The 13,030-nt window shown below is 36.6% G+C and overlaps 3 protein-coding genes across 3 annotated transcripts; all 3 read left to right on the top strand.

The window, feature by feature from the left end:
* The first annotated feature begins 541 nt into the window (after positions 1 to 541).
* Positions 542 to 3,753, top strand: LOC105802652 (probable methyltransferase PMT15). Its single transcript, XM_012634418.2, has 6 exons — positions 542 to 1,219; positions 2,140 to 2,350; positions 2,422 to 2,719; positions 2,791 to 3,186; positions 3,259 to 3,336; positions 3,422 to 3,753. Exons 1-6 carry the CDS (start codon positions 542 to 544, stop codon positions 3,648 to 3,650), a joined length of 1,890 nt encoding a protein of 629 aa, XP_012489872.1. The 3' UTR covers positions 3,651 to 3,753.
* Positions 3,754 to 5,073: 1,320 nt separating this feature from the next.
* LOC105802653 (COP9 signalosome complex subunit 1) lies at positions 5,074 to 8,394 on the top strand. Its single transcript, XM_012634421.2, has 6 exons — positions 5,074 to 5,616; positions 5,786 to 6,106; positions 6,835 to 6,951; positions 7,055 to 7,140; positions 7,299 to 7,533; positions 7,964 to 8,394. Exons 1-6 carry the CDS (start codon positions 5,191 to 5,193, stop codon positions 8,138 to 8,140), a joined length of 1,362 nt encoding a protein of 453 aa, XP_012489875.1. The 5' UTR covers positions 5,074 to 5,190; the 3' UTR covers positions 8,141 to 8,394.
* An 810-nt stretch (positions 8,395 to 9,204) lies between these two features.
* LOC105802655 (probable pectin methyltransferase QUA3) lies at positions 9,205 to 12,943 on the top strand. Its single transcript, XM_012634425.2, has 7 exons — positions 9,205 to 9,980; positions 10,154 to 10,357; positions 10,450 to 10,660; positions 10,751 to 11,012; positions 11,222 to 11,596; positions 12,041 to 12,136; positions 12,517 to 12,943. The coding sequence occupies exons 1-7, from the start codon at positions 9,555 to 9,557 to the stop codon at positions 12,734 to 12,736; spliced, it is 1,794 nt and encodes a 597-aa protein (XP_012489879.1). The 5' UTR covers positions 9,205 to 9,554; the 3' UTR covers positions 12,737 to 12,943.
* Positions 12,944 to 13,030: the final 87 nt, after the last annotated feature.

Genomic DNA, 13,030 nt, shown 5'->3' with positions numbered 1-13,030 from the left:
ATATAATACAAACCAACTTTTATCGTTTAATATTATAATTTATAACTTTATTCATTTAAAAGACAACCAAATCAATGAAAGGAAATACATTAAATAAAGGATAACAATGGAAAGACAATTTTAGACAAAAAAAATCTCATAATCTTATCATAAAACACACACTATACTAAAAAATTATTATTAATTACAAGATTTTATATGATACATTTATAATATATGAATTTATTATTATTAAAAAATATCACATAATAAAAAATACTTTTATTTTATTCGTATTTAAAAATAAGAAAAATGAAAATATTTTAGGTATCAATTAAAAAAACACAACAATGGAAACTTCAATATTAATTGTATTAATTAATTCTTCCTCTTTTTCTCCTTATAAGTTTAAAGCTTATGTCTCCTCTTTCTTAACCCTTTCAACAGCAAGCGTGTTTCCCTATCTATATATCTATATATATTATAAGTGTGTATCTTTGTTTCTCTGTATTTTTATGTTTTACTCTGTCCTTTTGGTAGCTTGATTTGTTTGAGTTTGTCAATGGCCGCAATGGCTTGTATTCCAAGAAGACTTTCTCAAATCACATTATTCAATACCAAAAACCTCACCCTCTACCACATCACTCTCGTAGTTATTCTATGCACTACTTTTTACCTTATCGGAATTTGGCAACACTCCGTCGGCACCACCTTCTCCTCCTCCTCCGCCGCCGCGGCCTTCCTATCCTCAGTCCCTTGCTCTTCCCTTAAGACCACCCAACTCGACTTCTTGCCTCACCACCTCCCTCCTGACCCACCTTCCGAGACGACGCGTGCCGCTCAATTCCCTCCGTGTGACCCTTCCTTCTCCGAATACACCCCATGTGAGGACGTTCAGAGATCGTTGAAGTTTGACAGGGACATGCTTATATACAGAGAGAGGCATTGCCCAGAAAAGGACGAGTTGTTGAAGTGTAGGATCCCGGCTCCGTACGGTTATAAGGTCCCTTTCAGGTGGCCCCAAGGTAGAGAATTTGCATGGTTCGCTAACGTGCCGCACAAAGAATTGACCGTTGAGAAAAAGAATCAAAATTGGATTAAGGTTGAAGGAGACCGGTTCAGATTCCCCGGAGGTGGCACTATGTTCCCGCATGGTGCTGATGCTTACATCGACGATATTGACAAGTTAATCAGTCTGAGAGATGGTTCAATAAGGACTGCCATTGATACCGGTTGCGGGGTACGTTCTTTATTTTATATTTATATCCTTTTTAATACTAGTTTTTACGTTCATGTTTAACGTTTTCAATCAAACCGGAACAGCTGGTTCAGTTTTGAACCGGCTAATGATGCTATTGCTAGTTTAGGAAGATGGAAAGTTGGTTAGAAATTGTTGAAAAAGAAAAGTGATTGGTTGGAGGGGTTCAATCGTTAAAATTTTTCATTTGATTCTTTTTTTACTGCAAAACATAAGAAAAAGAGTATGAAAATTAATTAGTTTTTGCCAAGTTTACATAAGAAATTCTTGTAGTACTGCCTAATATGGATAGTTTTTTTTTCCAGTTTTACTGTGTGAACTAAGAAAAGTTAAAAAAACCAGAAAATAAAAAATCATAATTATTCAGATTGAAGTTTCCTTAGTGGGATGATTTCACTGGGAGAGAAATCTGGGTTTTTGATACTGCCAGCAAGAAATTAACTAAACCAGGCATGCACTTTTATAGGGCAATGGGTTTTAATGGAATATACAAATAAAAACTTGTCATAAGAGAGATTCCATGTTGTTTTTAGCCAATTTAGGTAAGAATATGTTTAAAAAGTAGGTTGATGAGTGTTCCTTCATTGTCAAAATTTCTCTTTTTATCTGTATGTATATATATGTTTATCTTTTAGAATATTTTCTGGTAAGATTTCAGTGTAGAAAGGGAAAAAAAAACTTGTTCAACAAGATCTTATCGCCCAACTAGGCCAAAACCTAAAATTAATTAGTATTAAACCGTTAGTGCTTTGAATTTGTATTAAATATCAAGTGATACTATTGAATAAGAGCATTTTTTGTAAGTATAATAATTTGGGTTGACTCTGAAACCACCCTCAAGAAAAAGCGTTCACTCAAATAATTATTTATGGTTTTTGTTTGAACCAATTATTGACAAACAGGTTGCGAGTTGGGGAGCTTACCTTCTATCAAGGAACATCCTAGCGATGTCGTTTGCACCAAGAGACACCCACGAAGCTCAGGTTCAGTTTGCACTTGAACGTGGGGTACCGGCCATGATCGGAGTCATGGCCTCTATTAGGCTTCCTTACCCTTCAAGAGCTTTCGACATGGCTCATTGCTCTCGTTGCCTAATCCCTTGGGGCCAGTACGGTAATAAACTCCCCTTTGTCTTTCATTTTCGAAGAAAAGCCTAATAGTTTTGGTTCATGTTGGTTGTTCAGATGGGCTTTACTTGATTGAAGTTGATAGAGTTCTTCGTGCTGGGAGTTATTGGATACTGTCGGGGCCACCAATAAACTGGCAAAAGCATTGGAAAGGTTGGAATAGGACGACTGATGATCTGAAATCAGAGCAATCCCGCATCGAAACTGTCGCTAAAAGTCTATGCTGGAAAAAACTAGTACAAAAAGACGATCTTGCAATTTGGCAAAAACCAACTAATCATGTCCATTGCAAAGCTAACAGGAAGGTTTTCAAGCGGCCGCCTATTTGCTACACTCAAAATCCTGACATGGCATGGTGAGATCTTTTTTCAATCCATTTTTTTCTCCGAGACAAATATTTAAATATGTACATTATGATTAGAGCAGGTACACGAAATTGGAGACTTGTTTAACCCCATTGCCTCGCGTATCGAATATAAAGGAAATTGCTGGTGGGCAATTAGCGAAATGGCCTGAGAGGTTGAATGCAATCCCTCCAAGGATCAGTAGTGGGAGTTTACCAGGAATTACAGAGACGGTATTTGTGGAAAATTCGGAGCTATGGAAGAAGAGAGTAGAATATTACAAGACAATAGATCATCAATTGGCAGAGACCGGTCGGTACCGGAACTTGTTGGACATGAATGCTTATTTGGGAGGCTTTGCAGCAGCCCTTGTTGATGACCCTGTCTGGGTGATGAACATTGTCCCTGTCGAAGCTGATCAAATCAACACCCTTGGTGTCGTATATGAACGTGGATTAATCGGAGCATATCAAAATTGGTATCTTACTTTTGCTCTTTTTTTGTTCTTCCTTTTTGTTCCATTATCATGTGTTTGTTTGTTTGTTCATAGGTGTGAAGCAATGTCTACTTATCCTAGGACTTATGATTTCATTCATGGTGATGCCATTTTCAGCCTCTACAAAGACAGGTAAGAACAAAAACCCAAATGTAAGACTGTTTTTTTTTTTTTCTTTTGTTCGATCATTGATGGATCTAAATGGTTTGTAATGCAGATGTGAAATGGAGGATATAGTTTTGGAAATGGATAGGATTTTACGACCAGAGAGCAGTGTAATAATCAGAGACGATGTGGATGTGTTGATGAAGTTAAAGAACATGATGGATGGTATGCAATGGGATGGAAGAATTGTAGACCATGAAGATGGACCCCATGAAAGAACCAAGATTCTCTTTGCTGTTAAGCAGTATTGGGTTGCATCACCGTTATCACAAAATCAATAAGGATTAATAATGTTTGCTCTGTTTTCTTGTTTCTTGTTTTTTTTTTTTTACTGAAAGAAAGAAGATATTATTGATGCATTAATATTTTTTTGAAAATAATTTAAAATACTCGATTACCAAATTTTATAATTAATATTTATAAACTACTGACCTTTCTCACAAATTCTTGCCATGTATATATAGATTTAAGGTAGCTTTTACATTATAAAGATGTAATTTTTTTATATTTCTCTCAACAATTCAATTTCTTGAATACAGAGTGTAATAAAATAATAATAAAATATTTTTTAAAAAGAGATATTAAAATAAAGATACACGTGGCATTATTTGGAAATAAAATTAATTGTACTACCATCATCTTTTGAGTAAAAGTACTAGAGAAGTCCCTATACTTAGGGGTGAATATATTCCAATTTTTCTATTGAAAATTAGCTTTTATATATTTTGAAACGTTTAAATTAACCCTCCATTAATTTTTTTTTGTCAATGCCTTCAATTTAGTTAATGAATATTTTGAAATTAAATATTTTAGTCGAACTGAGGTGGGCTTTTTATTGGTCTAGTAATAAAATTAGTCATCTAATATTTACATATTCTATAAATTTTATCTTAAATATTCAACAAATTTAGCCATCAATGTTTACAAAATTTGTCAATTTAGTTTTAATTCTAAAAAAATTTGACATTCAATATTTACAAAATCTATCAATTTAGTTTTAACTCTAAAATTATATATATATATATATATATTTATATTTAGCCCTTTAAAACCAATCGTGAGATATTAAAATAAGAAAAAGAGTACATTCTTTTAAGCCACTTGCAAAATAACTCCAAAATTTTGGGATAAAACATAAAAAAAAATTAAGGTCAAAAAGAAGATAAACGCATTAAAAACGTTATTTGTTCGAGTAGTTATACAACCAACTATTCTAGATAGGCTCCAAATAAATTGGTTTGGTCCAGTGTGAAGCCTAAATGATAGTAAAAGAAATTGTTGAGTGACTAGAAAGAGTGTATTATTTTTCTTATTTTTGTATCTAACATGGGTTATAAAGGGCTAAAATGAAATTTTTAAAAAATATTTTTAAAATTTTTAGAGTTAGGACTAAATTGATGATTTTATAAATGGTGAGAGCTAAATTTATAGAACTTTTAGAATTAGGACTAAAATGATAAATTTTATAAACATTAAAGGCTAAATTTGTTGAAAATTTTTATATTTATGATCAAATTAATATAATGTTTATACTAAAATATCTCATTTTGAAAAGTTGAGTGAGAAAAAATTAATAGTTTGTAATGTATTTGTGAATTCACTTGTATCATGAAATGAGAAGAATACTGTTTGCAGATAAAAAACGGCATCGTTACGTCGGCAAGCAAACGTCTATAAGAGGTCACTTGCCAGCTCATTCCTTCCCCTCAGCATCTTCCGTCACTACTGCTGTTATATTCTAAACCAGTTCATAAACAGATAAACCCTAGCCTTAAAATCCCTAAAATTGCCACATCGTTTCGTTTCTAGTTCTTTTTCGCAATGGATGGCGAAGACGACGCCCCGAAATCATTGATGGAGGAGATGTACGCGAACGGCATCGAGGGCGTTGACGATGCGCCGTCATCCTCAACTTCGACAACGATCCGGAAGAACCGGCCCATCATTAGCGGCGAGCAGCTAGACATCGAGGCCTACGCTGCGCTTTACTCGGGCCGTACCAAGATCATGCGGCTCATATTCTTAGCTGACCACTGCGACAATTCCGGGATGCAATTGGAGGCCCTAAGGATGGCTTACGATGAGCTCAAGAAGGGGGAGAACACTCAGCTATTCCGTGAAGTGGTCCAGAAGATAGACGGTCGATTGGGTCCCAACTATTCGACGGATGCCACGTGGTGCGCTATGGTTGATCGAAAAGCCGACCAAAGGAAAGATAAACTCGAGAGCGAACTCAATGCCTACAGGGTAATTCAGTTTTTGTTACTTCAAATTATTTTCTAGAAACTAGTTAGGGCGATAAACTCGAGAGCGAACTCAATGCCTACAGGGTAATTCAGGTTTTCTTACTTCAAATTATTTTCTAGAAACTAGTTAGGGCTTACTTCTTTTTGTTTGTTTGATTTCTTATTTTCAGACGAATTTAATCAAAGAAAGTATAAGAATGGGATACAATGATTTTGGAGATTTTTACTATGCTCATGGCGCACTGGGGGATGCTTTTAAAAGCTATGTTCGAACTCGCGATTATTGTACAACGTCAAAGCATATTATTCAGATGTGTTTGAGTGCAATTCTTGTGAGCATTGAGATGGGTCAATTTGCTCATGTGACAAGCTACGTTAGTAAGGCTGAGCAAACACCCGAGGCACTTGACCCTCCAACTATTGCTAAGCTACGTTGTGCTGCTGGATTGGCTCATCTGGAGGCTAAGAAGTACAAGCTTGCTGCTCGTAAGGTTTGTCAGCTTATAAATTGTTACCTTGGATAATTCGAATGTTTCCATTTTTGCTTGTTTTATGATTGTATCATGCTCTCTTTTACTGGCAAGATGTGTTGAATTTGATATGGCTGAAATGCATAGAAGATAATGGTACTTCCTTGTGATTATCGGGAAAGGGTTGGTTATTTACATATTGGTATTTTCTAGAACTTAAATTTAGAAGCCATTCAATTCAAGCCACACGATCTGGTTTCAAATCTTGGCCTATAAACTCAAAATAAACGGGACTTGATCTTGAGCCCAATAAGCCTGATGAAGCAAGCGTAAACAAGCTACATTTTAGGCATTCTTGGAACATTGCACTCCTAAAATTAAACCTGAAATCTTCTTATGGTGTTGGGTTTGATGGAGTACATTATGGTAGAAAACTTAAGAGAGCTTGATGTACTCGATAGAAAATTAGTATTATAGTGTTCTTTCCGATGGTATTAATACAGTATAATTGTTGTATGCGTTGAAGGTTTAGTCCTGCGGCCTTTATCTGGAGCAGCCCCTATAGTTGGTTGGGCCTGATTAATTTAATGTTTGCTTGGTTTTTGAGGTTGAGTGTTCCTTTTGTTGGTTATCTTGCATTGATTATTGTTGTACTTTTATGAATTGTAACAAGGGAGATTTTATAATTAGTTTTATTCCAAGCAATTACTATTTTATTGCTGGATTGATTGTCTTTTCTATGGATGCAGTTTTTGGAAGTGGGTCCTGAACTTGGGAATTCCTACAGTGAAGTGATTGCCCCTCAAGATGTTGCTACTTATGGTGGGCTTTGTGCACTTGCAAGCTTTGATCGAACTGAACTGAAGGCATGTATCTCTTCAGTTCGCCCCCTCCCTGTCATTTGTTTTCTGGCATTGTCTTACTGTTGTCTTATAGATTTCTTATTCATCTAATGCTTTGACTTTGCAGAACAAAGTTATAGACAATATCAACTTCCGGAATTTCTTAGAGTTGGTACCTGAAGTAAGGGAGCTTATTAATGATTTTTACTCGAGGTATTATCCATCTTTAATTAATTTGTAGTGAATTTTCTGTGGTTAAGATTATAATATACAATCTTTTATCTTGTGACTCTGGGCTTCAGCAAGTCCTTATGAGTTCTTGATTGATGAGACATGCTGACTTTTAACTTGTGGCTTCTTTCTTATTGCAGCCATTATGCTTCCTGCTTGGAATATCTTGGAAACCTCAAATCGAATCTGATGCTTGATATCCATATACATGACCATGTTGAGACCCTGTATGATCAAATCCGGAGCAAAGCCCTTATCCAGTACACCCACCCATTTGTTTCTGTTGATATGCGAATGATGGCTGATGCCTTTAAAACAAGTGTTGCAGGACTTGAGAAAGAACTTGAATCCTTAATTACTGACAACCAGATACAGGTATTGTTTTTCACCACTTTCTTGCTTTTCTTAAGCTTTGTTGGTGCATGTGAACTTGGTTTTGTACATGATTTTTCAAATATCAGTTCGAACTTAATTTGTCAATTAATCTGTATCTCTTCAGTGATAAATGAAAAGAATTTTACTCTTTCGTTTGGAACTTGCATTGACCATGTTTTTATAGTGAAGAGCAGAAAAACAATTAAAATGAATTTCCTAATTTCTAAACGAGAACCTTCCCAAACATTGAAAACAGTTAGAGGGGGAAAGTAGAGTCAATCCTTGTTTATACATTAGTTCCCTGGAGTGAAGGAAGCCAGTTCAAATGGAAATGGACTTTTTCAAATTAAGTGATAAAGGTTTTTCTTTTCTTTTCCTTTTTTTTTTTTGTAATGTATCTTTTACAATGAGGATTATAATGTATCTGCAGGCTCGGATCGATTCACACAACAAAATTCTTTATGCACGACATGCTGATCAGAGAAATGCAACTTTCCAGCGGGTTTTGCAGACTGGCAATGAATTTGATTGGGATGTGAGGGCAATGCTGCTGAGAGCAAATCTTCTCAAGCATGAGTACAATCTTAGGGCTTCCAGGAAAATCTGAATTCTGGACTGAAGCATTATCAAGATATTCTTGCAAAGGTTCCTTCTATGGCTGGGCCTAGGTTCTGGATGTGCTGAGGCACTATTGTAAGACCTTAAAAAGGAGATTGGCTATCCATGATGATGGATTTGCATTTTGAGGGTTTTGGGATACACACTTCTGTATATACTAAAAAGCTTATCTCATAAGTGTTACATTATTTGTTTTTCTTTACATTGTTATAATATTTTCTGCTCATGTGCAATTTGATAGAAGCAAGGCTCTCTAGGATTTCTGAAGAGTTATATGTTAGTTACTACTTGTTTATGTTGCATTAGCTGTTGATAAATTCCCTGCTGTTTATTTTTTGGCTAATTCTGCATGATCTAAGATTGATGCCAATGTTGGTCAAGGACATGGTGCCTGTTTGTTGTTATTAGGCCCTTTTCATTGTGTTACCCCTCTAATCTGGTGAGTATTAATTAACATTAGGCCTTTCGAATTACATATGTCTATTAAGCTTTATAGATTAGAGGACAATCGTTTCACGTGTTTGCTGCTGAAAAGCGTACATTTCATATCAAATAAAAAGAAAAGGCTGCTGGCAATGGTCCTGAATGAAGTAAACTCTGAATCTTATTGTATCTATTGGCGTCCGACCTTGGTTGATTATGAAGGAAACTATTTATGTTTGTATTATTATTGGTTTACTCATGTATCATTAAAAAAGTTAGTGTATTATAATAGTTTGACGGACAAAATTAAAATCTTTTGTAAGAAATAATATATATTTAGTTTTTTTTCTTAAAACAAATCATGTGAGTGATTAAAAATTATCAAATAAAAATAATATCTATTGCTATCTCATATAAAATACAAAAAATATTGATAGTAACTCTCAAAACTCATAGTATAAAACAAACCCACACCAAAACAAGTGCATTAATTTCCACAAATTCAAACCCTCATGATGTATGTAAGAAGTAAGTATAATTAATTATTGCCAGAAAACGAAATCTATAGGTTTGAAATGCCCCTATTATTTTATACAAATCCCAGGCGACAAAGTTCCACGGAACTAATAAGTAAAACAGAATTCCATAAAGGCCAATATTGCGGTGCCACTGGTGGACAGCTGCGCATTCGACCGCGTACGCCACGCTACATGCTCTGCTCTCACCCTCCCCAATACTATGCTTTCACCCAAAGCTATGTTAATCTCACAAATTCTCTAATTCCATTCCCTACACTTTCACTTGGTAAGTTGCAAACCTCCCACTCCTCCTTTGCTTCTGCAACAAAGTTAAAACCTACTCTACTTCTGAAATTTCATTCTTACAATTTCAACCAAACCCTTTATCCAATCTGGATCCGCAACCAAATCCTGTGATAAACCAACCATTAAACTAACAACTCATACCGAAGATCCAAAAGCATGGGTCACTTAAATCTACCTGCATCCAAACGCAATCCCCGCCAATGGAAGCTTTTGGACATCATAACCGCCATATTCTTCGGCCTCGTACTCTTGTTCTTCCTCTTAGTCTTCACCCCTCTTGGGGATTCCATGGCTGCCTCTGGTAGGCAAGCCCTGTTGCTTTCCACCTCTGATCCGAGGCAACGGCATCGCTTGGTGTCCTTGGTCGAACTTGGCCACCACCACAAGCCCATCGAAGCCTGCCCTGCCAATTCCGTTGATCATATGCCCTGTGAGGACCCCAGGCGTAACAGCCAGCTCAGCAGGGAGATGAATCTATATAGAGAAAGGCATTGTCCTTTGCCTGATGAAATGCCTCTTTGCTTGATCCCTCCTCCTCCTGGTTATAAGATTCCTGTTCAGTGGCCTGAAAGCTTGCACAAGGTACAATTTCCTCTCTCTCTCTTTTTCCTCCTTTAATGGTTTTCTTGGGTTTTTCGTTTGTTAAACACAAACTTTATGTAAGATTGTTCCTCGTTGCCACAAATCGATCCTTTTTAGGAATGGAATTAAATTATTAGTGTTACTTAAAACAGTTTTAATTGTTTAATGGTCAGATATGGCACTCCAATATGCCACACAACAAAATTGCTGATAGGAAAGGTCACCAAGGATGGATGAAAGAGCAAGGTCCTCACTTTATTTTCCCTGGTGGTGGAACAATGTTTCCTGATGGAGCTGCTCCATATATCGAGAAACTTGGGCAGTATATTCCCTTGACTGGTGGAACTCTTAGGACTGCCCTTGATATGGGTTGCGGGGTAAATTAATATCATTTGTAGCATGTTATCTTACTATGCTTATACTCCAGTTTTGTACTGTTTGAATATCAACCTTATTAATCTTTTTGCAGGTTGCAAGTTTTGGGGGTTCATTGTTATCAGAAGGCATTTTGGCACTCTCATTTGCTCCTAGGGATTCCCACAAAGCACAAATACAATTTGCATTGGAAAGAGGAATACCGGCCTTTGTTCTAATGCTTGGCACTCGCAGACTCCCGTTTCCTGCATTTGCATTTGATTTCATTCACTGCTCTCGATGCCTGATCCCTTTCACAGCTTATAGTGGGTTTCTCTATCTGGAGTGTGTTTGATATATTCTCTTTTTCATCTCTCTTTCTTTGGCATTAACGTGAAGATATATGGCTTTTGCAGATGCAACTTATTTCATTGAAGTGGATCGGTTACTACGTCCAGGTGGATATTTGGTCATCTCTGGTCCCCCTGTACAGTGGCCTAAGCAAGATAAAGAGTGGGCAGATCTCCAGGCTGTGGCAAGAGCATTGTGCTATGAGTTGATTGCTGTGGACGGGAACACAGTCATTTGGAAAAAGCCTGATGGAGATTCGTGTCTGCCAAACCAAAATGAATTTGGGCTTGAATCTTGTGATGAATCAAATGACCCCAGTAATGCATGGTAATTGTCATGAGAAGCCTTTTGAAGAATTTATAATTCTTATAGCATCTACCTTTATTGTCCTGAAGAAATTCCAAACGGAGTTCAACCTGATTTTCCACCTACTTTAGCTGTATGATCGGTTGTTTCTGGTTCCCACTTATACTATGTTGTTTCTAGAACTGGAACGTTGTGTTCTTCTAAGTTTATTCTCTCTTTTATTCGGGTAGGTACTTTAAGTTAAGAAGATGCGTGACGTCAACGTCTTCTGTGAATGGTGAACATCCTGTTGGGATTATTCCGAAGTGGCCAGACAGGCTAACAAGAGCTCCTTCAAGGGCCTTGGTCGTGAAAAACGGGATTGATTTGTTTCGGGCAGACACAAGGAGGTGGACAAGGAGAGTTGCCTATTATAAGAATACTCTGAATCTGAAGCTTGGGAGTCCAGCAGTACGCAATGTCATGGACATGAATGCATTTTTTGGAGGTTTTGCAGCAGCACTTGTATCAGATCCAGTATGGGTGATGAATGTTGTTCCTGCTCGGAAGCCATTAACTCTTGGTGTAATATATGACAGAGGCCTTATTGGAGTATACCATGATTGGTGAGTAACTGTAGGATTTTTATCCTTATTTACTGAAAATGCTAACAGTTTGTTCCTCGTTCGGGAACAAGAGTACACTATAGTGCCTTGTCATCTACAATCTGTGACAATCTTCCCCATGGAAATACCATGTTGATTCCTTTCTGCCCAAAGCAAACTTCTACTGCTTATTCCCTGTTTGATCGAACCTGCTTTGAAAACTGTACTTGCTTGGATTTAGGTAATTTAGTTGGATGTGCAATTATTCAATTGTAGCAATGGTTTTGTACTGTGCAGTGTTTAACTTTCAAACTTGATACTTGTGTAATCCTTAACCTTCTCCTTAAATGATTGTTGTGGTTGCTTGTCTTCTTGATTCCTCTTTATTTGTGGGATTATGTGATGTGCTTAGTCTTATAGGGAAAACACTTTTGATTACCTGATGAGCTCAATTGCTGTTTGCAGGTGTGAACCTTTCTCAACATACCCACGTACTTACGATTTTATTCATGTAGCTGGCATTGAATCACTAATAAAGCTTCCTGGTTCAAGCAAGAGCAGGTAGATATAACCTTGACGTCATCCTTCAATTCTCTTTGCATTTGTATGAGCAACTGAAGTTTCTACTCTTTATCACTTTGGTTATGTGAGAAATTGCATGCCTGTTTATATTATACTTTATTGTGACTTAACAAACCTTATTTTCTTTTTCTTTTCCTCCTTTTAAGCTTCAACTTCTAAAGGCAATGCAAAGAAAAGCATAGAAAACAATCTTTGCACCTTTGTATCCTTTGATAGTCATTTCTTGTTGTGTCGCTATTGAATCAATGGGACCATGCAATGTTACTGCATGGATCACTTTGTAGTTAATTCTTCGCACGGTTTGTCGTCATCTTTCAACCAAAAAGTACCTTTCATCATCAACTCTAATGTTCCTGCAGGTGTAACCTTGTGGACCTAATGGTGGAGATGGATCGCATGTTGCGTCCTGAAGGAACAGTTGTGATTCGAGATTCACCTGAAGTAATCGACAAAGTGGCACGCATAGCTCACGCAGTAAGGTGGACGGCTACCATAAATGACAAGGAACCTGAATCACATGGGAGAGAGAAAATCCTGGTAGCAACAAAAACCTTTTGGAAGCTAACTTCATCCCATTGAGACAGACTTGTTCTTTATAATGTAGGTATTTTCCTTTTCGTTTCAATTTTTTTATTATCTGGAGCCAAGTTGTCTTCCTCATGCATCAAATAGATGCGATCTTGTTTCTTGCTCACTATTTGGGTAATATTTATATGAAGAAACTGTAGAAGTACAATATATATATATATTCATATAAATCAAAAGGCTACAGCTTTCTGGCAGTAAGACACATAGCAGTGGTAATTGCTATTTATATTGGCTGTAAGAAATTATTGTAATTTGACAGCCTATACAGGTTGTCACTAACTTGAT

Source organism: Gossypium raimondii, chromosome 11 (assembly GCF_025698545.1).
Source record: "Gossypium raimondii isolate GPD5lz chromosome 11, ASM2569854v1, whole genome shotgun sequence".
Lineage (NCBI taxonomy): Eukaryota > Viridiplantae > Streptophyta > Magnoliopsida > Malvales > Malvaceae > Gossypium > Gossypium raimondii.
Note: the sequence above shows the minus strand (reverse complement) of the source record. Positions and strands in the feature narration are given on the sequence as shown.